The 25,006-nt window shown below is 38.9% G+C and overlaps 1 protein-coding gene across 2 annotated transcripts in view; it reads right to left on the bottom strand.

The window, feature by feature from the left end:
• The window catches only part of exoc2 (exocyst complex component 2), a 107,049-nt gene that overhangs the window by 69,986 nt on the left and 12,057 nt on the right, over positions 1-25,006 (bottom strand). The window contains exons 1-6 of one of the 2 annotated variants that reach the window (XM_088918391.1): positions 24,870-24,970; positions 19,316-19,475; positions 16,402-16,578; positions 15,326-15,452; positions 7,514-7,627; positions 3,424-3,548 (exon numbers count right to left, since the gene is read on the bottom strand). In XM_088918391.1, coding sequence (XP_088774517.1) covers positions 3,424-3,548; positions 7,514-7,627; positions 15,326-15,452; positions 16,402-16,578; positions 19,316-19,475; positions 24,870-24,872 — 706 coding nt within the window. In that variant the 5' untranslated portion in view covers positions 24,873-24,970. Of the gene's footprint in view, positions 1-3,423; positions 3,549-7,513; positions 7,628-15,325; positions 15,453-16,401; positions 16,579-19,315; positions 19,476-24,869; positions 24,971-25,006 lie in introns of those variants that run through there. The other variant, XM_088918393.1, reaches the window with a different exon arrangement.

The raw sequence follows: 25,006 nt of genomic DNA, 5'->3' as shown, positions 1-25,006 counted from the left end.
GATATATTCACGACTTCTCAAAGAAATCCTTAAGCTCAGAAGTTATTTTTTATTCTGACAGAAACGGGATGTTAAAACTGATTTCACACATGCACGCCTGACAGAAACGGAACAGAAATATTTCTAGCGTAGACCTGGGCTTGACGCGTCAAGTTTATCATCTGTCTCACTGGTGACCTGGAATTTATCCATTTCTTCTTCCCCTTGCGCTGGCATGAGACAAAACCACCATTAATAATGATCTCTCACAGCGTATAACCCCAATTCAAATTGTGGCACATATTTTTAATCACTAACAGAAAATTATGTTTTGTATCACATTCACCCTTTTTATGACACCCAGTCTTGGTGTCAACGTCAACACTCTGGTCTTTCAAGAAATGGCTTCCTCCCATTTCTAATCTTTCTTATGTTCTTAGTCCAGTATAAGCACTAAGCTTGGAGACCATTAGTTACTGTGGTTTTTCAGCTGAATGCTCATTTGTTTTTAAGTTGTTCTCTGTATTTCAAAGGTCAAAAGAAGCGAGCCCATAGCTCTACTGGGATACAACACATTTCCTGCTTAACTTTTACTGGGTAACCAGGAAACACTTCCTCAGAAGCCAATTCTATAATCCCCCAAGACAATAGGAAACCCTTTAACTGCAAAATACTACTGTCTTTGACAACTATGAAAAAATACCTTTAGTGACAACCGGTCACAGTTGGAATTAATCAGTCACTAGGTGAGATATTATATCTGCTGAGTTATCAGATTCACAGATTTTGAGACATGTTATTATTATCAATTATTATGGGGTAGGTAAAAAAAACATCACCACAAGCTCTGTTTTCCCTTTCTCCTCTTGCTATTTTTTTCCAACCTTTCAAGATTCTTAGAAATCTTGCCTTTATGGTGTTGTTTTGTTTGGCAAACATAGATGTACTGAGAGGAGCCAAAATATTTTTGAAAGGTATTCAAAACAGGGGGCTCCTCAATTCGGAACTATATTTCAGCAAAATGAGATTAAAAAACCTACAGTGCACTTTATAAATATTACTAAGTAACAAAGAAAATTAAATATATATACCACTTTAACAGAAATATTTAACTTAAGTCTTCCTGTTTAAAGCTCTGTTGGTATCAAATGAATTGCCAGAATATTTAATTATGATCAAATGAAATACCTGCCTTTAAATTGTGCCTGAATTAAACAGGGAAAGCCAGTATAGTACCTTGGATTGACAATAAGACATACAGTACATTATTGATTGAGATACACACATAAGAGTGAAGTTCACTTTACTAATTAAAATAATTGAAACACCCGAGCACCAGAATGGTATGTTTTCAAGATATACACTTAAACGTATCTTAACTCAAAGGTTAAGTTAAAAAGTTATTAAAGATAATATGATGATAGCTTATAATACTGGCTCAGTAATAAATTTATGCAATCACATGTCTTACATAATGTGGAAGAGAAAGAAAGTGAAAGAAGATATATCTAAGAAGTACAAAATGACAGAGTAAGTAAAAATGTTATTACTGTTTATTAACTACTGTGGGATACTCTAGGATATTTTTGTCAGTCTTTTACAATACTGGTAATAAGACACAATACTCTATGATTTTCCAATGGTCCAAAAATCTTTGAAATTTTTGAGAAACCAATTAGAAAAAAAAAAGTTTTATTTCACATCCTGGCATCACAAGTTAGCATGTATTCGTTATGACATTCTGATGCGGTTTATATGTCGTTGCCTATGACACTGATGTTTGTCTGGAAAGGTGAAAAACAAGGAACAGAGAAAGCTGGTCTTTCCATGCGACCTGGACCTCAGATTGGAGGTTGTTTAGACTGTAGATACCTTTGCTCCCATAATTACATTGCTTTCCCCAATATCTCTGGCAGACGGGACAGTTGTATTTTTCAGCTCACAACAACATCTGCACAATTTAGGTACTGATATTAAATAATAGGAATCATAATAGTAACTTGTTGGCATTTTTAAAGTACATATTTATCCATTTAATAGTGCAGGCAACCAACCTGCAAAGGAAGGACATGCAGTAACAGCTAAATTACCCAAGAATATAAGGACAGCTAGTCTTTGCAAACGGACACATCACTACAGGACCAACAGAGAGGGGGGTTCAAGCTTGTGTGAGTACAGTTTTGTGTTTATGCAAGCACAATATAAATGAAAAACTGTGAAGTCTTTGTAGGGCAACATACAGTACAATTTAAAGGCTTTTAATTTACATTAACTGAAAAACAAAAACAGTTATCATGTAGATCAAAACTGTAGCTGGGTAAGACCTTACTAGTTTAAATCATGACAAGGGAATCAAACTTTCCTAAATACAGTACCACAGTAACATTCTCTTTAATCAGCCCAACTAAAAGCTTAAATATGTAAATAAAAAGCCTTTCGACATGAAAATAGCTTGGCCTAAAAAGGTTTCTTTCCTTCAGAGAGATGCTTTGTGAGAGGAATAATGTCGCTAATTAGAACAGTATTTCCAATAACTGTTTTTCCTGACCTTATTACCGCAGCTAAAATAAACACGAAACAATGTACAGCACAGTCTTGCCTGCTCGTTGCCACCCGAGCTAAAAGGGTTTGCTTGTACTTCATCGCTGTAGGTAACTTGCAGAATGACAACAGACTAATGGATGAACCTTTTAAAAAGCAAGGACTCGGCAATACGTCTTCATTTTCTAGTGTTACAGAAATAATTAAAACAAAAAGCTTTCCTAAACAGAACAATGTTACAGCTCTCCGTATGTTTCATTTACAGAATACACTAGCGTAGGATAAACGAGAGAAAAACAATGCTATTCCACTCTTTCCTTGGATATTTTATCTGTTACTGTGCAGAAAAATAACCACACATTTTTTGTTGTATAACAGGGGATGTGAAGCACATGAAATTGAAATGTCTGTTTTAGAAAGCATTCACATTTTCTAGGTAGGCTGGCGAATCCTTTAGAGAATTTCACTGCCGAGCTAGAGGTTGGGTAAATTGGGTTCCTACTTCCTACTTTTTGTTTTGCACAATGTAATACAACCTTCCCCAACTTTTATCTATGCCACTTCCACTGTGCTGTTGCTTTGTCAGATCCTGTATTACATTTGCAGAGGTTAAAGTCCGAGACTTGTATCTAGAAGGTTGCGGGTTCAAATCCGTGGTGAGACACCGCTGCTGTGCCTCTTGGGCAAGGCACTTCATCTGACCTGTTCCAATACAATACCCAGCTGTATGAAGAGGTGCAACTGAAGGTGGTTTGGACAAAAAAGTCAGACTTGCTTAATAAACTAGTAATTGAGTAGCGATTAAACTAAGCACTTCTATAACAGCTTCTCGCTCAACATACTGTATGAGACCAGTGTTAACAGCAAAGCAGAAAGTTGCAAGGATTCAGATCCCACATTTACCTGCTAAGGCATCCTGCGCCTCAAAGAAGGTGCTGAGGCCACCCTTCACGTACGCCAGGCTGCCTTCGTTTTTCTTGTTGGATTGCTTCCGCAGGTTCGTGGCTGCAACCCGGAGCTGGTCGAAGCTGAAAGAGGGCGACAGCATTAGACTCCTTCTACTGACTACGGGCCCCAAAAGGCACGGAGCTGAACAGCAAAAGAAGATCTGTCGGACACTTTGTCATCTCAATATAACTATCAAGGAAGCCACGAGAGAGAGCTCTCACCTGAGTAAGGTCTTTATTTCAATATTGCAATATTTACTTAACAGGAAAGCGCCCATTCGACAGGCTGGATATCTGCAGTTATTTATCAGACCTCATCACATATATTTCCCAGACCTCATCACCTGCATATTTAACTGCCCTTGTTTTGATTACTGCAATGTTTCTCTTTAGAAAATAAGAAATAAAACTGTCTACATGAGATTAAATAATACTGAAAATGATGTAAATACAACAGAACTACAAAAGCTAATGTCAGTGTCTCCTGTTTGCCTTTGTTTGTCTTAAATGATAAAAAAATCAGTCTTGGATTCTCCCTTCAAACCTTCAACATTGCAGAAGCAGACTACCACTGGCTTTCAAAGCTCATTCCTTTCTGTAATCTTTCTGATTACGCTGGAAAACACAACCAATATGCAGTACACTGTGTTTTATAATTTTTTTTTTAATTGACCAAACAGGTCTTTTAAAATCCCCGTGTCTCTGAACCCCTGCAGGTATGGCTACAAATACAGATTGGAGAGACTGCTTACTGTATATCCTGCCTTTCAGTGTCCATGGCTTTATAGGCACAGCTGACCCATTCTTGTAGAGATAGCACAGTAAATAAGAGGCCTCTGTATATGCTGCAAATTACCATTGTAATAATTTTATCTAAAACAATATTTACAGAAATGTTTGGCATTTTTATCAAAGTATGTCCAGTAATATTTTTTTACGACCAACTGCAATATAGATACTATGGTACAAGATGCCTAAAGCTAACTTTTCTATATATAAGTGTCAGAAAAGATATAGACAGCTCAGATATTGGACAGCGTGACTTTAAATAAGACATCATATTTTTAGATTCCTATAATTGCCAATCATCAACATGTTTACAGAACATTTCACTTCTCCTGTACACCCTTTTCCACAAAAATGTTTTTTTCTGAAGATGCAAAAGTTCAAGATTGACAGTCCTGAGCATTCACACAAACTCTTATTTACAACAACCACATTTATATCTCGAGACACCTTAAACAGATCATTCAAAATGTTTTCGCATTTCACAAGTTTTTCCAACATTTAAAAAATGAGCTTTAAGAATGATCAGAACTTTAAAAAATAGAAATAAAAAATTAAAACTGTGGGCTTATACTGTCATAAAGTTTATCCGACTGTAAAACTGATAAAAGCACTTCATAAAAACTGCGCCTCCCATTTTCATAAACAGTAGTACGTACTGTAGTATTTCTCTCCCATTAAAGAACCAGAGAATACATCAAACCATTGTTTAGCTCAATGGTATTTTTTTTAAAAAAACAAGCTTTCATTCACCTTCTGTCAACTGCCAATGCAATATTTTTGTTTTATAGTCAGTCAGGCAATTAATGTGATTGCAGTTTCCTGTTACCTGGTGGATGGGCCTGAAGCCCTCCTTATTTATTTAGACTTGTCATGACGTTCTGTCAGGAAAGCAATTTTCGACCCAAATCAGAGTTTCCTCCAAGGAAAAAACACACATATGTTAAGCAAAACACTGGAGTTCCCAATATTCAGGGTTCCTGTTATCTGGGTTAAATAAAGTGTAGGGAAGTGTAAGAAGGGCTCTACCTTCAAAACAGAAGAGGGTGGCATAATGTGACAGAGTTCAGTGATGTTAAGTACAGCTTGTTCAAGTCTGTTTTTTTTCATTCTGTGAAACATCAGGAGTGTGATTTATTTCGGCAGCAAGGCAAGGACTTCTGACAAAAATGGCAGAGTACCGCCTTCAGTACTGTGGTTCATACAAAGCGAGCTGTGTGATGCACGCCGCCTTAAAAACAAGGCCATCTATTCCTTGCGTAGGCCCTGAAAGAAGCCAATCAAACCTTATAAAATGGGAAGGAAAATCTGTGCAGTTTTCAAAAAGGAGAAGATAGAGCTAAGGTAGTTCTCTGCAGCAGGAAAAAAAAGGGGGGAGTCAGTGTCTTGGCTGCCAGGTTATGCAGTAAGAAATACAGTTAGTTTCCTCTAATCACAATCATTTCCATGTCATCCAGTATGAAATAAAACCCATGAAGCCTCATATAAGTGCATGTTGATTTATTATAAAAGTACCTTCCCCATATGATACATGCTGGGTTTGAATAAGACTTGAATGAAACTTCTATTCACATCAGACTTTAAGAAGTAGGTTGTCTGTTCTGAATGGAAAAGAGTGAATAGTAAACCCCACCACAATACTATCAAAGTGTTCTATGGTCAAAAACATTTGTAAAAATTTACAGAAGTCACCTTACACATAAATTAGCTTGCTTGTCTTGTATGACTGCACTGAGATATAGGAGGTGATGCCAGAAGACGAGCAAAGTGAATAAAAACGACAGAAATGGGTTTTATAGTGGCTGCAAATCACGTGGCATGTTTCGGGAATGGTGCTGACCTGACTTTGTCGCCCTCTATCACAATTAGCACCATGAAAATGAAATGCTGGGATTTTACCTTGTGCTTGGTTGGGTATAAACCCTCCAAAAATGTGCACCTCCTCTTACTCTTAATGTGCAAACTACTGTAAAAGCAAGTAACCCAGATCTATATGAAAACACGGTCAGAGACCCGTCATTCGCTGCAGAAGAGCTGCGGTTGTACATTAGGAGCTTTTTTTAAAACTATTTTCCAATGACTATGTTGATTATGATCGGATCCATCACTCCATCACTTTCTGCCTGAACTATAAAACATTAGATCCATATCATACTGAACATACCAAGGACAATGCATCAGCAAGTGATTTCTCTGCATTTTCCTGGTGAAATGAAGTGTTATAAACTGACCTCTTACAAAACATTTAAAATAGAAAAGTGAGGGGTTTATATTTCTACATTGTAAGTGAATAGTGGCTATAATTAAATCTTTAATTGAATTTGCAGTTTGTTTTCGTAGTAAACCACCCATGCACATGAACCTGCTGAACAAATAATGGAAATACATTATCCTGAAAACAATTTATTTAGTTTTAGTTAGTAAACAGCAGTGACTAGCTGGATCTGTAGAAGTGAAGCAGGTAACTTTAATTTTTGCTCATTAAAAAAAATTGATATTTTTATTTTAATTGCATTTTAATTCCCTCAGATGTCTATTACTGAAACGCTGTATGGAATAAAATCGTTCTTGCAGAAGAAGAGAAACTCTAAAAAGTGCCGGGTTGTGTGCAAGCGCTAACAGACTATGCGAATATACTGGATAATAACTTTCTCATTGCACTCACTCTGACTCACTCTTCCTAGCTGGGCTGGGTCAGTTCTGTATACCTCACTGCTATGCAGAAAGACAGTGGTAATGGGGCAGTTCAACAGCGACTGCTGTGAAGCAAAACAACTGAGCTGTGAAATCTTTATTGTTTTGACACTACAAACTGCTATATGTTGGAGGGATTTGAAGATCGAACTAAACTAAAGTTAAACCTAACCAGTGCCTGGCTATGTGCAGGTGACATGAAGGCAGTGTACAGAACAGACCTTTGTTTTCCCCCTCATGAACAGCAAACAACACTGCTGCCTTTTGAAGATCCTGCTGGCCATTGCTGACGTTGTCTTTGCTGGGATTGATGGGACAGAGGGGCTGAATGCTTCCTCTCGCTTGTAAGCCTCTATCTATGTTCTTCTGTAAAATGGTGCAGCCCTGTTCTAGTCAGTAAGGGGGTGTCACCCAAACATCACCCCCCTTTCCATAAAAGGTACTTGACAAATAAGTGTAAGGTCAGAAACCAAACACTACGCCTGGGATTTATCCCACATTCTAAATATCTGTTTTCCAAATATGACTACAAGCTGAATCTCCATTATTAAACAAATAAAACTCACCTTGTGAGAGAATGGTTTTCTATAAGATACCAGGTGGCAGAAAAATTTTCACTGGTGAAATCGCCACTCATTCCAGGAAACAGGCTTTCCAAATCCTTCTGCGGGACTTTTCCCCTGAAAAAATACAAAATGGTCACTATTTTTAAAGTAATATTAACTTACTGTATCACTGTATTCACCGACTTATGCCAGATATTTTTGTAATATTTAAACCTGCTTCATTAATTTTGAATTAATTTAATTTTCATTCAAATGAAATTAATTTAAAAATGTAGGTGTCCTCTTTAGCATTACTATTTCTGTCATGAACTCACAAATGTCCCCAAACAATAAACTTAAAAATATGGTGGCATAGCATTTCATTGTTGTCTTCAAATTACCTAGCAGAAAACACAAAGAAATTAAATTGTCTGTGTTTTGGCAAGAAAACGATCAGAAAATAATACCAGAGTTAAAGAAAAGATTATTTTAAAACCCAGAAAGCCTACTCTCAACAGAAGATAAATGGCTTTCAAGCACTACTTATTAAGAGCTATTTTTCAGTTTTGCATAAACTACATGCCCCTGGAGAGTCTTTATGGGAAGAGGAGAGCAATGCATCTGACCTCTAACAATCACTCTGACCTCTACTGCCCAGTGATTCCTCACTGTCTCTAAAGATGTGCTATAAACCTGGGCTATGATTCACCCTTACAGCGTACATGCAAGCGTGCAGATGCTTATAAAATTTAACACTGTCTTTTCTTTTTTCACTTAAATTAGAGCTGTCAGCAAAAGCCACTGCTTTCTTGCAGGAAACCTTGCCGAATTCAGTCCACTGACAGAAAGTGTCAGTGCTGTCATATGTTGTATAAACACGCATTAAGAATGTGCTTTGGTTGGTAATAATTACTTTTACTTTTGCTTAACCAAAAACAATGTATATTTGTCACCAAGAAGATGCCTCCTATTATGAAACAGGCAATTTTAACCTTTAATGTGTTTATGAGATGTCTGGAGGCAAACATCTGGGCTGTCTGCTTTTCCTCTATCTTGTCAGGTTAATGCAGAAGTGCATTTAAGACCGAATGCAGGAGGCATTTCTTTACCCAAAGAGCTGGGGGACTACAGAACAAGCTACCCAGCCATGTGGTTGAAGCCGACACCCTGACTTCTTTCGGGAAATGGCTGGAGGAGATCATTGATCGATTAACTACTAATTACCAAACGGGCTGATTTGCATTCCTTTTTTTTTTTTTACAAAAACAACATAAGATCCTCTTTCGCATTTGTGTGCTGATGTCTTTGTGGTGTGGGTATTGAGGATTGATGTGATATTCTGGTTTATAATACATCATTATACATCCAATATTTGAGTTCGGTGCTGGAAAGAGCTACAAGAAGCTGCCGCTCAACACTTTTTAATGACAATCTTTTCAGATTCCACAGTAAACCTGAGGTTTTTCCACGGCCTTCCGTTTGGGAAGCACTGTCTTAACACACCCTTCAAAAACAGCCTTACTAGTTAAGCCACTCAACACCCCATCACTGAACACTGCAAGAAAAATGCAAGGATGACCTAAGACTGCTCACCAGCATTTCAGTGAACAAATTACAACACAGGAATATGACTAGAATACGTTTAAGTAATTGTGTCTGCAAACAGCTAAGAGCAGAAGAGGGTTTTTTTTTCTTAACCAGTCTGCCCAGACTTATAAAATGTAATAAAACAGTTAAACTGCTGTCCAGCATGACAGGGCTCAAGGAGAAGACTGAACCTAGTGGAAATCCTGGATGAAAATACTGAATGTGTCTGGCATAAGTCAGATGTACTAAACAAAAATTGCTAAGCCAAGTAGTTAATTGCGAAAATGGCATGAGATTATTCAGGGCATAAATATTTTTACATTTTTTATGAAAAAATTCCCAGTGCAGAACTAAAGCCTAAGATGTTGTTTCATAGACATCAAGACCGATCTAGTACTGTGATTAAATCACTGTTGCAGACTTGAAAAACAGACAAAAATCAGAATAAGAATGCTACTTTTAGTCCAGATTAAATCAAACACCTCAATGCACCAATGAATCACATATTACAAACTGTATTATGTCATATAGCGGGACTGTAATTTGCAGATGGCATGTGGGTCAAAGTTTTGGTTTAATCCTGATGTTTGCTTTAGTGTTTCCCTATTTACTCAAATTTTAAAAAATCTATTCTCTAAAGACTGTGTAAATAATATACCAGTTCATGAGAACAGTGTGATAGCTACGTCTCCGGTACTGTCTTTTCTATGGGTAACATTTGCATTTGAAGAAAGATGGAGCAGGAAGATGCCAGGAGACCATCTCATCTATAGCCAAGACAGGAGACCAGAGGAGTTTTTACAAAAGTGCTGTTAACACAGACTTTTTGTGTTTTACAACATAAACATTTTTCTCCTTTAAAACGGGAGAACATACTGAACTGGTCATACAGTCCTCCATTTCTACAACACAAGCTGCTGGTCAGTTTTTCACTTCAGCAGGAACACACTATCCCAGCTTTACTTCCACGGAAGACCACACTTATTCAATTGGACTAATTATTCACTTTAATGGAAAAACTTAACATTTATATCCGGTCCTGATGTCTTCTAGCTACTGCAGCACAAATTAAGTGCTTTTTTCAAATCATCGGCTGTAAAAATGCCTAGAAACATATTACATACGAGCAGATGAGCGAGTAATTACACCAATTAACTGTGAATTTATACTTGAACAAAACAGGATTATGCACATAACGCAGCAAGAACAGAGCTAGACATTCATGTCTACACACTTCATTGTTCTTTTTAATGAGAAAGTTATGTTTGTTCTTTATTTTAACCTATGAAATTTTGAGTGTAGGATAAAGAATGCCAAGTTATTTGCACTGAATGCCAAGATCTGAAATGAAAAAGCAGTGTGATGTCATTGCAGCTGGTTAATGATTGCTAAGAGTGATCTGAGACTAAATTGAATGCGATAAGCAATTTTAAAGAATCAAAACCATTTAGTTATTGCCATTTATTTACTACGCATGTCAAACAGTTTGTTGGCCTGTGCAAAACGTGTATAAACTTCACAGTGTAAAAAATCAAGATAAAAACAAAAACATTTGGGATGTTCCATGTCTTTGTTATGTGTATCAGTGAAGGTAAAATCTGAAAACAATTTATTTAGTATGGGAAGACAAAAAAACTTTTGAAAATGTGGACCAATACCACGAGAGTAAACTCTGGTTCTAGGGAGGATGCTGTCCTGTTAAGCCAGTGAAGTAACAGAGGATTTCCAAAAACCACTTTGAAAACTTGCATCATTTCGCTATGAAGGCATCACCATGCAATATAAAACCTACCAGAAGAGGGCGGTGCAAGACAAGCTTGTTGCCCTGGCTTCTTCAGCAGTCTGTGTGGGAAGAATTCACCAGTGTGACGGAAGGGTGGCTGCAGACTGCACATTAGAAGCCACCCTGCACTGTTTTTACACGCAGAGTTTCATTTTTTATATACTCAAGCGGTTTTATCCTCGCTAATGACCCGTATGCTTTCTAACCTGGTCCCCAGACTGTTTTCTATCATTTTACTGGCCATCGCAGCGATTCGTATATTTAGCTTTTCAGACTAAAAACGCGGTATGATTTAATTATTGTCATCACTAGTAGACGAATTTCCCTTACTGAAAGATACATGAAAGCTTGATTTTAGCAATGGTCAACGACAGTATTCACCTCAGAAAGACACGTCTGCTTTCTACAGCATACTGCACACGTTCCCCCTCATCTATCGTTGCTGAAGACAGTTGAGGTTACGGTACTCACGGCAAGTTAACTTTAAAATAATAAAGTGCCGGGGATTTGACTTCTTGAATTCCTTTAAAATACGAAGAGTAAAAGTCAGTTTCCTACACTGAGACTCTCTAGTGAGCTTCAAGATACCAATTATTCCAGTCTTCTTCAACGGAGCACCTACACTAAGGAGTAAAAACATTTTTTTTTTCCCTGTAAAGGGTTCAGTATACTACAACAGTACATTCACAGTACAGATTAGACTTTTGTTAACTAATGAATTACTTAAAAGGTTTGGCATTTATAAATGAGAACTTCAGGTAAGGTATTGCTGTTGCATACATCATTAAAATGTACAGTATTAATATGGTAGTAAACTTAATAATTAGATAAATAAATGTTTGCTTTGTCAGAGCTATTAGAGTTAATAACAGGACACTTATGTGAGATTTGATAGTTTATTCTGAACATTGATAGAAGTTTGCATTATAAGTAATTTGAAAAACTACAAAGAATGGGAAACTTTCTGTGAGTAATACCACATTTTAATGATAAAATTCAACAAGAATTTGTTCAGTATTTCTTTATGTATTTTATACTGAATCAATTTCCAAAAAAAAATCAATTTCAAATAATGTATTTACTTAAAAACCTTGTTTGCCGACAAGTCTGCCTGCTATCAAAAAGCACAGAAACAATTTCTCTATTTAGCAAACAAGTTAATTAAAATCACATAAGAGTGAAAAAAAAATCAAAAGTTTGTAATTACTGCATGTTATGCACTAAATAGCATTTTTAATGATTTAAATATTTTAAATTATACAGTAAGTTATATCCCTTTCATGACAGTCTAAAATGGACCTGCTATTTTAAAATTACAGTTTAATAGTTGTCACAAAAATAATTTCATGATACCTTATAGTAGGAATAGACAAAGTAAATATTTTGAATCTAGGTGTTTTAATTACTATTAACCAATTTCAGAAAAAAATACTTGCTGCTTATATGAGCTCTCTACAAGCTATTAGCAGATCATTTGGTGATACGGGAAAGACAGAAAAAATGCTAGACTACCCCTCTCTGATGTTACACAGAAGTTATGCTTTTCTTTGTCAGGTTGTTTAGATCCCAGATTTCGCCCACATAAATTTATGTTATACTCTAAAGTTACTGAACACAACCGAATCTGTTTCTCCCCAAGAAAAGGCAATCCAGTAACAGAAACATCCAGTTTATTTTACACTTTAAGTATAACATAATGCAGAAATTTTCACTCTCACATTAACAATAAGTTTGGAATATGGTACAAAAGTGCAATATTTATTTTGAAAGGAAATGTTTGTGTGAAATGTATTTTTAGCATTTAGGAGTTTCAAGATGATTTTTTTGCACTCATAAAGGGGAAGGAAGCTAAATTCATTTTAAAGGGTTATACACCTTAAGTTGTTTAAAAGTCTTTGATGTCTTTATCTTTTCCCTATATTAAAATATAAGCTTTAAAAGTGGAGAGAAAATAATCTAAATTTTTTTACACACCAAAATGATCTTTAGTCACTTATATTTTAGTCATATATAATCTCACATAACATCCTCTCTAAAGATCTAAAGATCGAGACTTTAATTCAAGTATTGCTGAACTCAATTTTAGAAATCCTATAGAAGCCTTTGTGTCCATTTCTTACAGATGAACACAGAACACTGAGAAGTACTAATGTAACAGGAAAAATCCTGAATATCTTAAGTTATAAACTTTCAATTCCCTTTCTGAGAGACACAAATTATCTCACTCATTGAAACGATCTGAGAATGTCACAAACATCCCAGAAGGGCTTAAAAGTACATATGCTAACAACTGGTTGTTATTGACCATTTTATTTATAAAATGTATATCAAATTTAGGTGTTCTTTGCAGATTTATGAGAGCTGGGCGGAAATCCACTTCTTTTTACCATATTCTGTGTCAACAGTACAGAAAATTTCCATAAACATCTATGTTGTAATTACGGCTGCTGACTCATCTAATTCTGTGGGTGCTTCGACAGCTTCAGTTAGGCAATTCATCACACAAGAGATGCTGAGGATCCTATTACAAGCACTTTCTCTGGCTTAGTCACTCTATCTCCTGAATCAGTTTCAACTAATTAGTTTCAAAAGCCTGATTAGGCAACCATACACATAGATACATGGGGTGTTCAACACTTCTCATTAAGTTCTGATAAAAGTGTTTCCAATGGTGCCTATTTCCTATTAACAGTCTCAAGATTCATTGGCTGGGAACTACAGAGAAAAAAACAACAACGTTTTTGAGTTAAAACTTCATGTTTAGACTTTGGTACCTGATGATGATCCTTCGGGATTAAATGTCATTCTACTTATCCTACTTGCTTACTCGTTTTATAACCTGCTCCTAAATTAGATTTCCCCTACTTTGCCTGTATGTTAACTGGATACTTCGTTTTGTCCAGGTTCAACTGCTACGTCTTCAACAAATTCCAATTAAGCTATTAGCACCATTTTTTGCAGGAAATTTATTTTTACAGCGATTTGTTCCATAAAAACATCATGAATTTCTAGGATCATTTTTTTCCATTTTCACATTTTGTCTTTGCCGTGCCTACGTTTAGTCTCTTGAAATGTAAAAGGTATGCTAAAGACTTTAAGGTCATGTTCTTCTACACTACTACTACTGATTACTACAGCTGACTATCCTACTTCTACACTAGATCACTACACCTCAGCTGCACTGTTTAATGAAGGTACCAGTTCATGCTCACAAATCTGTCTCCTTGTTCATATCCAATACATATCTCACCAGACGGTTTGGAGTTTGGGGAATCAAAACAGTCTTGCTGTTGGAAATGTTACATGTTGAACTTCAATGATCAAAACAACCTTTTGCAAATTATTTCCCTTTTCCAGGAAATGGAAATCTCACGGACACTGCAATTTAACAGAATCATAGCTCATATTTCTCATTACTGTTCAATGGACTGCCTAGCAACGTAGCAGACATTTTATCCTTGTTAAAGAAGATATTTCAGTTCACATACTGAAGTCTGCTCTCACAAAGCAAGGCTCTTTGACGTCAGCTCACAGTGCCGAGTTCTGTTTTGTGTATTATTCTGTTGTAGTGACAAGCTCTACAAAAGGGCTGTAGATTAGAGTCAACATAATGTATTAATGTAGTTCAGGTGGGTAGCTGTGTCAGCATGCGTAGGCTGCAAAGGAACAAGTAATAGGTGTATTCCCTGCTGAAAAGAGAAGAAAGAAAACACAACATTTCGGCCGTGGAGCCTCCTTCAGGTGTGAACATTAATGTATTAATGTTATAGATATGGACTGCCAGTGTCAGGATATTGTGAGATTTAAAACTCTGAGCTTGCCTGTCAACTATGCAGAGCCTGAATATGAGAAACCATGTCCCAAAGATCACAAAAATAAAACGTAACTAATCACAAAAAGCATATGAAGTAATCAAGGCATGCAATTAATGGAGTCTGCAATCTGGTTTCTAACAAGATTAGTCCCTACCGAGCTTTGCAATGCATTTTACTAATAATTTACAGCTCACAATCCGCTCAGTTATTTGTGTGTTTAGTACAGATGATTCACACATCAACACGTGAAAACACGTGAAAATCAATAATCGTGAAAACGGAAGAAGCACCAGAACCCTTGAAAAGGGGGAAAGAAAAATATCTCTAGCACTGTAAATCTGTAACACTGACACATTTCAGAAGACAATGTAATTTACTCGTGTTTACATAGCTAACTGACAGACAAGGCAGTGTGCACAGAAAAAATGAACCCAATTAATCCTTTGCACATGGGCTTCCTGATCGGCAGTTTCCTTCTCAGGCCGCCTGCGCTGAGAGGGGAACTGGAACAGTGCATCCAGCTCCCTGCCATCCTTTCATTATGTCTCTCTTCTCTAGCTCTTAATTTGCCTTAATCCAAACCTGCTGGAAACAATCAAGCCCTGGAATGCTGCTGCTCGAGCTCCAGATTTGCTGTGGTTTACCTACTTGTCAATGTCAATTCCAAGGGGGTTGGCTGGCCGCAGGGACAGTGGAGAAATCCCTTTGCTTCGGTCGGTGCGCATGTCGTAGTAATTCATTTCGTCAACCCATACGGCAGACTGGTCCAGGATCCCTGCAAGGCGAAGAGCAGAACTTCGGACTTTGCTGTGACGCAGCGAGGGATGTGTCCGCACTGCACAAGCTGGACAAAGCAGCTCCGTCAAAGGACCCTTGATCCGTCCAGCCCGAAGGGGGAACAGATAAGGACTGATCTTGTGAATAGCGAATAAATGAATGAAGCATTTTTTTTTCTTACCAGAATAAAGAAACCTGACCTCCATTTTTTTTGTTATTGTAAATTCCGAATCAAATATTATTGTTTTACCTCATGTGTATCCGTTCCAAATTTGTAACATGAATCACCACTATAATCCCAGATTGGCCTGGGAGAACTAAAGGCATATAAATGTATTCATCAACACTTATGCTTGCCAGACCCTTTGCCTTTCTTTCCCCCTCAGTGCAAAGGAAACAAAGGAATTCATCTTTCAGCTGGAGGACAGATGCAGCGCCCAGTGAACACTGGAGGATCCCAGCGAGCCTCGGGACCTGCAGTGCAAACGGATCTCCTCAGCGGCTCCCTGCCACCCAGTATCAGCACAGCTCTTGGCAGATGTATGTCGAGCCACGTTCAGCGAGTGGCACGGCCTGTTCTCCAGACAGAGGCCTTCACTAAATTAGATCCTTAAACACCCCCAATCCTGTTCATCCCAGCAGTAGAAAAAGAACGTTTTTTTTTTTTTGCACCAGAGGCATACAATCAGACTTTTTTTCTCACTGTTTTTTCACAACTTTATCATCTGAAAAATATAAAGATGACGGGAATAATTGTGCAGTGGAGGGGCAGCTTCAATTAATGCCACGTTTTCAAGAACACCAGTATTGTATTATCTGGTTGCTTCCCACAGTTCTACAGTAGGCAGACGGAAGGGATGAACACAAAACAAGAAACAAGGTTTACTGGAACAGTACGTGGGATCAGAGGATCAGAGGATAAGAATGGCTGGGCCCATCCGAGTTACCTATTTTCTCGGGCTTGAGGAGCTTGAAGGACACAGTAGAGGTTCCTCTGCCCCCTGACTTGGTGGTCACAATGATCTCTCCCTTGTCATCCTTAGCGGGTCCCACTCGGCAGACTATCTTACTGGCCGACATCCATTCCGCAGTCAACAGACAGTTATGGCCACAGATAGAAAGACCTATAAGAAAGCAAAAAGCAACTTTTATGCAAATAAATCATTTATAAAATATTAAACAAGACAGAAAAAAAAATCACAGTGCACACAACAGCAGGATGGATGCTCTTCTTCCTTGAAAGGATCTCTTATTAGCAGAATTATATAATCACGACTTCAGAAGTGCAACAGCTGAAATATTTTTTGCTGCCCCAAAAATCATTATGTTCAAAGCGGGTTTCAAAATTATTTTCTGTTTCTGCCTCAGGAAAATTATGTAGTATGGTACCAGCAGGTTTGCCCCCCAAAGTTACACTTTCTTTTGAAAATCTGAACTTGTGTGAATATTAGCGTTATTACCAAAGTAATACATTTGGTAGATCAGCCAACAGTCCATGCCAAACCCATTTTTAAAATAATGTTTTTATGGCTTTAAATACACCTTCAGTTACAAGTGCAACAATCTTTTCAATAAGCAAGTTATGTGTCGGAGTTAAAGCAGATTAGGGAGTAATCAGCAGAAAGATTTTTCATTAATACTTCATGGGCTACAAAAACAGCCCTCTCTAAATAAAACGTGGACCTGTGTGAATGGATAGCCCTGTGTGACCCTTCTCCATGGAGTTTTAATGATTCAAGACCAGGGGGTTTTATAAACAGTCATTTAATATAAATCTGGGAGAAAATTTCTTTGCAAGAAGTCTCTTGAAATTCCCCTGACTGTATATATTAGTAGGTGGTTTGGCAGTGGTATAACATATGCAACACATAGCACAGTCGGCTTCATTTAACGCCTTTAAAAATAGGGACAAAGCTCAAGGTTGTATATGCTGAACCATGGATTCATCCTGTAAACTGCAAAGGAATGTGGCTGGAGAAGTTAGGGTCCTGGACTAGCCTGCTGTGGGTTCAAGTCTCAGGTGGGACTTGCTGCTGTTGCACCTTGACTAAGGTAATTCACCCAGATTGCTCCAGTTAAATGCACAGCTGTATAAATGGGTACACGTTTAAACCTCTTTGCATAAAAGAGTCAACCAAGTAAATTAAAAATAATGACAGAATTTGCTACTTCACTGATTCTTTTTAACTGAAGCTTAGGAGACAACTGAAGGATTTCAATCTGATGACAGTATCACAAAGAGAAAAATTGCTTTCTGAGCTCAATCAGAAAAAAATATTAGTTACATAAATCAAACTGGAGAAATGGTTGCTTGTAGTGCAAATGTTGTTTTTAATAGGCATTCTTTTAATAACTGTAATTTTTCTATATGAAACCTTACAGAGTGTGAAATCCGTATGCTAGAGAAATTCTCGCAGGCTCATCTTGTGGTACATGTGGGACACTGTAGCCTGAGCAGCCTTAAAGAACAAACCTGCAGTTTTACAGCTCAACAAACTGAAAGAAGTGCTCTGATGAAAGCAGAGTGGCTGTGCAGGATTCATTGCCAGCTGAGCTGTTCCACAGCGTTTATTTTTAAATGCTTTTTTTTTAACATGCCTCTGAATGTCTCCAGTGTGAAAGGTTTTTAGCCTCTCTGCTGTTATTTTTTTCATGTTCTACAGTGTGTGCCCGGAGTGATGAGGCGACCCTTGTGGGGAGGCTGAAGTGATGAGGGCTTTAACGTCTGCGCTGCAGTAAAGTCATCACAAGTGTGCTGAGCAGCCCCCCCTGCCCCCCCCCTCTGAAGAACAGCTCTTTCAGCGAGCGCCACTGAAAGGCAACCGTCAGGAGAGCTAGCTCCGCACGGGGAAATCTGATCAGCACTCTTTCGATTTCACCAAAACATGAGAAAGCCACGTTCCCCAAACCCAGAACATCACATCTACAACTGCAGGGCCACTGGTGTGAAACACTGAAGAAGCGTGAGACTTCACGTCTGTGTGGTAGGGACTGCTCATGATCGGAGATGAGCTACAAAGCTACAAAGTTAAGCAATAAAAAACCTGTCTATCTTGGGATTTCCATCTGTTTCTAAAAGGGACTGCCTGTATTTGTGACTTAAAAAAGATAACAAAATACTTTCGAGGCATGAAGTTGCATACTGCACTCTTTTTAAGTTTCAGACAAGTGACAAAAAAGTGTAGCATGAATTAAAATTTTACTGCTAGTTTAAACAAAGCAGTGTGCAAAAATTCAACTACTGCGGAAAAAATATAGATGTGGAAAAAACAGGTAAAGCACATATTTGAATAGACAAGCATCATCATGTAGAATGAAATATCAGTTTGTCTGAAACCAATATAATCAAGAAAATAACTCATTTATGTTTATAAGATTTTACTCTTACAAAAGTGGCAAAAAAAATTAAAAATATTTTCTGAAAAAAGGCAGATATTCTCAAGAACTATTTCTGTCAACTTTAAAAAACACATCAATTGAAAAGACTTCACCTTAATGTGTTCTCCATAATTTAAAAAAAATGCCGGCTAATACTCTTAAGAAATACATAATCTAAAATTGCATTTCCTTCTTTTGAAAAGACATTTGACTTCATGATTATCCAGAACAAATGAATGAAGAAGGAGCAATGCTAGATGAGAGAGTAGATGCCACCTCACCAGAATCTGCAGTATATTTTGCCTGGTGCTGATATAAATGGCCAACAGTGCTCTGACTTGACTGTGCGCTACCACTGCGTTTTATAAACTGCATCTTCTCTGACTCGAACAATTTCTTCTGTTCTACAAAAGATGGAAAAACCATCTCATGTGTAAAAAGCAGCAAACTCTTCGGGCTGCTCAGGGAAGGAGTGTTTCTTACCACAGAGGTCAGCAGGCCCTGTGCCCAAGTTTTCGCCGCGGATCGTGACTTTCGTCCATGAGGTCCCCTCATTCGGCGAGATGCCTGTGACCAGAGGGGGCTGCCGAGCACGAGACATGACAGGCTGTAGCAAACCGGGTCCCCCAGAACTTTCAGCAACCTGTCAACACAACCACAGGCAAAGACAAAGAGCTTTTAGAATGAAAATCTCTGGTCTGGGCCCCATGGGTGTGCAACAGACAGGTCCTAAGCCAGTTGGAAAAAAAAAGTAGGAGAAGATGATGAAAAAGAAGTGGAAAAAGGAATGTACACTGAGAAATAAGCAGAATAAATAAATCTGTTGGGCCTAGTGAGTTGCCTCTGCTGCACACTGTAGCAGTTTCTTCCAAAGGTTTTGGAATGACAGCGTTTACCGTTGTAAAAATAAACAGCCAGGCAGACACAGGCAAACAGAGGAAAATGAAGGCGTATTTTATTATTCACCCTCAAAATAAAGTATGTTTCCATTTTGAAAGCTGTTTATTGAATTGCATCAATTTGTTCAAAGCGAAACGGAAAAGAAAGCTCTTTTAAAAAAAAAATCAAATCAATTTTCACTCAGAGTTACTCGTGTTTAAGAACGCGCCCCAGCCCCCTTGGCTGCAACAGCTGCAGCAGGAAAGAGCTCCACTACAGAACAATATACAGTATGTTGCATCATTTCAACTGCACTGGCAAAAACAAGCATCAGCACCAGTTATTCTTAGTCTTACAGCATGTTTTTGAGACGCAGAGCATTCCATATTGCTGTGTTCAACACTGCTTAAAGCCAGCATAAAACAGAAAAATAGACACATAAAATTAATATAGAAAAATAGATTCATGTCATAGAAAGTGGAAGGAAATTTCTACACTTGAAACAAATATTCGAAAACAAACACTTTTTGACACGCTTCTAAAAATAGCAGGACTATAATCTTATTATTGGCTGTAGGGGAATGATATGTCCCTCACTGAGAGAAAGAACAACACTTTAAATAGACAGAATAACGACAACACTAACATTTGCAAATAAATCCGGGCCAGCTTTGACAGAGGTCCAGGAAAGGTGAACACACCGCACATTTTGCAGCGCAATGCAGCCACCTTCAGCTTCTCTACACCAATAAAATACACCTTCTATAAACAAGAACGGGTTTGCATGGAGCAGAATGCGAACAAGCGATCGGAAAGTAAACTGGGAAAAGCTACATACGAACTCGTGCAAAGCCATAACTTCTTTCAACATCTTAAAACAAACAACATAAAATGTGCTAGAAAACTGAACATAAAACGGAGTGGCATCGGATTATCCAATTCATTCTGGGCACACCCCGGGACTGGAGGCATGATCAGGGCAAGCTCTGCAATCATTTACAGGAATTACTCTCACGGTTATGTGCTAAACAAAACTTGATGGCACGGAGTGTAAAAGTGGTTGAGCTCTGTAGAGAATTACACCACTCTAAAGCGCAGTATTAGGTGCTAAATTATTGTTATTGATGACCATACCGGCTATTTAAAATCGTGGTACTGTAGGTCCCAAGAGCAATTACGTGCATAGTTAGCCAGTAAGCACTGCAGTCATTTCTTTTAGTCTTTAGGCTGTACTTCTGCAGCACATTCAAAAAGAAAAGCTACCTGGTGCCAAACTGAAAATACTTCCTCAAATTAGGCTTAATCAGATGAGAGTATTTTCATCTGCATAAAATAAAACACTGCCAAACTATTGCTGATATACATCTTTTTTTTTACAAAATGGATGAAAGCATCTTAATAAAGTGAATGCAAATAACTTTCCTGTGAAAGCATTCACATTCAATATAAAAAATATGGAATTTAACACTACGCTTGTATTTATTCTAGACTTTGTCGCTTACAGGCTATATTAAATTTTATGTATTATTTTTGTGACTTCTAATGTTATTGAAACTGGCTGATAAAATTTGCATTTTAACTTTATTTAACACTTCAAAGAACTCTCTGGCAGAGCTCACTCAGAGAGCGGTTGAGATTTGATTTTACATCACGCTCTGGGATGAAGCACAGCCTTAGAATAAGAGGTGAAGTCTGCGAGGACTGTGGCTTCTGGTCAGCATCATGATTTGTCACCAGCTCCACGTATTACAATCTGTTCTGCAAAAGCTGTCCAAAGCACTTGCTGAAAGCTGAAGGAGGAGACGAAGTTCCTGTTCGCCCAGGAGTGCTTGATTGGCTTTCAAAGGCCACAAGACGGCAAACCTGCAACGTGGTGTTGAACCTCAAGGCATGAACTCAAAAGTACTGATGATTTTGCAAGTTAAAATAAATACCGCCGAAAAAACAAGAGGATGAAATTTAAAAAAATGGGAGTGAAAAATATCAAGGTAAATGGCAGGTTTCCATAAACACTTTAATACATAAGAGGTAGCGTATTAACCCGTTTGAACCCACATTGTCCACATTGTCCACACTGATCTTCCTTTATTTCGACTGAAGTGATATTTTTTAGACATGCACAGAGCACAGTACCAAAACAATGTACAGACTGGAAAGTCCTGCATACTGTACCTCACGTCACCTCCCAGCAGGTTTAATTTCCCAAGCAAGAAAACCAGCTGCCTCCCGTTGGCGTTACGTCGTGGATTTATCTCGGTACAGTAGGTATGTGACATTAATGAACAGGCTCAATGTACTTAGAATGAATCCAACTTTATTAAAACGCACTCTTTTTTCCCCCTCAAGCGTCTCACTCAAACAATTTCTGTTCCTGATTAAAAAAAAATCATAACTCTTTTACTCAGCACAGTGCAAATTTGATAACTTATAATTTGCCTCAGTGCAGCAACAGGCAGAAGCCAGGGCTGGCGGCCAAAAAGGACTTTTTAAATCTGAAATACATTTTGACAAAAATGCAACAACAAAGTACCACTGAACTTGGAATGCTTACTGGGAAGGTGCTATTCTTTTGTCGTTTAAAACGAATACTGTCATTTAACTCTGCTAAATTCCCCCCGTGTCCATTCGCATCACCCTCAAGATCCACTTGAACTCAGCGCTGCCCCGTCGGCCCCAGGCCCTCCAGGCCTGAACGCTACTTCCTCGCAGGGCCCAGCGCTGGATAATAGTCCTTGGGCAGGGTTCCTGCGTCCACGCAAGGCCCAGAGAGTAAAGTAAACAGAGTCGGTCTTTCTCACCCACCCCGTGAGCAGCCTCTCGACCGGCCTGGAGACCACACACCCAGACCACACAGCACCAGCTGAAGCCTCTCTCGCACGCAACGGCTCCAAGCTGTCACTCCGCCCGGGCCCAGGGGGGGGGCCGCAGACTGAGCAGAGGGCGAGGAGGAGGGGGGGTCTCAGTCTCCTGCTGAGAAAATATACTGGTCGCGGCCCTGTGCCGTAATGAGCGGCGACTCGCCCTGTAGCAAGAAAGGGCCGACCGAGGGGCAAACACCACACTCGTTTAACGGCAATTAACCACCCGTCCTCCGCCACGTCAAGACCCCCTGCTAATGTGGCGAGCGGTAGAAGAGAGAGACTGAGCGCTGCTCCAGAGGGGAAGGACCCTGAGCTTATACAGCGGCAGATCTATCCGAAGCTAGGTTGCAATGAAACCGCTACAGCGTGCGTTAAATGGCTCTGGAAGGTGTGTTAGTTCAGACTGAAGCGAGAGATTCCTGAGGACGTGTATGCGCACTGCACAACACCGCTGACAGCGTGCGGTGGAAGGAGCTGAACGTGTGCAACGTTCACCATGGCCAAGCGCTGCAAAAAAGCCTATTAAAGCGAACTGACAGTAAAACGCAATTACCCTTACGAGATTCTGTGACATCCATATGTGTGCTGCATCTTTGTGTCGGTGCGCACAGGAGTATCTTGAAATATGATGCATTTCAGAGGAGCTGCTGAGCTCTAAACTTAGTTTCAGTAACTTCCTCTCTGGAAATTTTTTAATCAACACATTAATGTATCAGAGTGAAGCGTTCTTCATGCATGGTTCCAATTAAGTTAGAGGGGTGGCAGTAAGTAAGATTATTTACAGATAATTTACTGTTTTATTAGCAGCGTTTCAAAAGCTGCACTTTACAGCTATAACTTAGGCTTGATGAAGGTCTACTAACATGACAGCAGTGCTTCACAGGTTACCCAAACACTCTTAAGGTGCAAAAGCATAGCTGGGAAGCTGCTGAAACCTGGAGCACTAGTACAGCTGCAGCAATCATCCTCTGGCAACAAGCCACTATTACAAGAAAGGAGCCACACTTTCTCTTCACAACTGATTTTGTTGTTTATTGTATAAAACTTACTTCACTTGGATCAAAGGCAGTTGTCAGGGCCTATTTTTTCATCTTTATCTTATAAATTAGTGATTACCCCTCAGAAACCGATTTAAAAACAGCCCTGTCCTCCGCTCATGTCTCAGTGCGGGTCCCCAAGGTTGTGGAATAATCGCCCAGCATACTGGATCTAGTAAGTTAGTCTAAATCATGTCTTAAACTTACTTCTGTGCACTTGCTTTTAATTCAGGATTCACATGCTTATTGTGCTTCTGCCGTTGTACTGTAAAGCACCTAGAGGCGTGATGTGTTTGCTTGGCTGTAGCTGTTTTGTGACTCCCACGAACAGTATTTACAGGACTAAAAAAAATACTCAATCCTCGTATTTTCCCTCTGTCTTTTAAAGTGAAAATAAGAAAATCACAAACTGCTGTGCTATCTAATAATTGTATGTTCTGAAAGGCGAGAAAACGTAATTCTACACGAACCTGCGTGCTTCAGCACACGGCGGAGGAACTGATAGAAAATCAGAAAGATGTCAGCACCTGCTCCTGAAAGATCTCTTGGAAGAGTCTTGCTCTTCCTCTCATTGTTCTTCCATTATGGATGCCTCAGACATCCACTACTACTGCAAACAGCTCAGATAAAACAGCGCTTCCCCGCATTTTAAATTCTGGCCGAACTTCACCACGTAATACTTTACCGCAGTAGAAGACACTGACAGAATTAAAAGTTTTGTTTCTGACCTTTAGAGGGCAGCAGACAACACTATGAATGGCCGTACAAAATCATCCTTCAGAATCCCAGACATCACTCCTCGCCCAGCCTTCCTGCTCCATTCCTCACAGCACTGCACCGGCAGCACTAGTTATTACAGAATGCATAATCTAATTACTAACCTACAATGCACCTTGAGTTTTAGCAAAAACCTTGAAAGCTGACCGTATCAGCCAGTGAGGATATTTTAAAATCTAGCATTTATTTTCCTACAATTTTTCCCATCGGGTGTGCCCGTTTCAAACTACTTTTATTATGCCCGCACAGTAAATGGGGACTCATACTGAAACATGCTCAGTTTTACGCAGGATAAACCTTTCGGTATCCCCTTCAAATGTTACAGCCATGTGGCCTTGGCAGCTGTATCTCACACACCAGCTTGTGCACTGTAGCAGACTCGGTAGCCAGAGTCCCACACGCTGCAGTGGTTTTTAAGAGTCGGGGGATGCTGCTGCTGAAAAAAAGTCCCGAGTTGCCGGAGTCATTTGTCTGGGATGTTACCATAGTCCTTCGCCTTCCTTCTTTCTCTTGGTCCCCATCCAGACACCTGGGGATCCCACAGCAAGCTCAGTTCTCACATTTCCCAGTTTCGCCTGGACAGCTGAAGGCAAAGACATGTTTTAAAATAGAACAGACTC

Source organism: Atractosteus spatula, chromosome 6 (assembly GCF_055471065.1).
Source record: "Atractosteus spatula isolate fAtrSpa1 chromosome 6, fAtrSpa1.hap1, whole genome shotgun sequence".
NCBI lineage: Eukaryota > Metazoa > Chordata > Actinopteri > Semionotiformes > Lepisosteidae > Atractosteus > Atractosteus spatula.
Note: the sequence above shows the minus strand (reverse complement) of the source record. Positions and strands in the feature narration are given on the sequence as shown.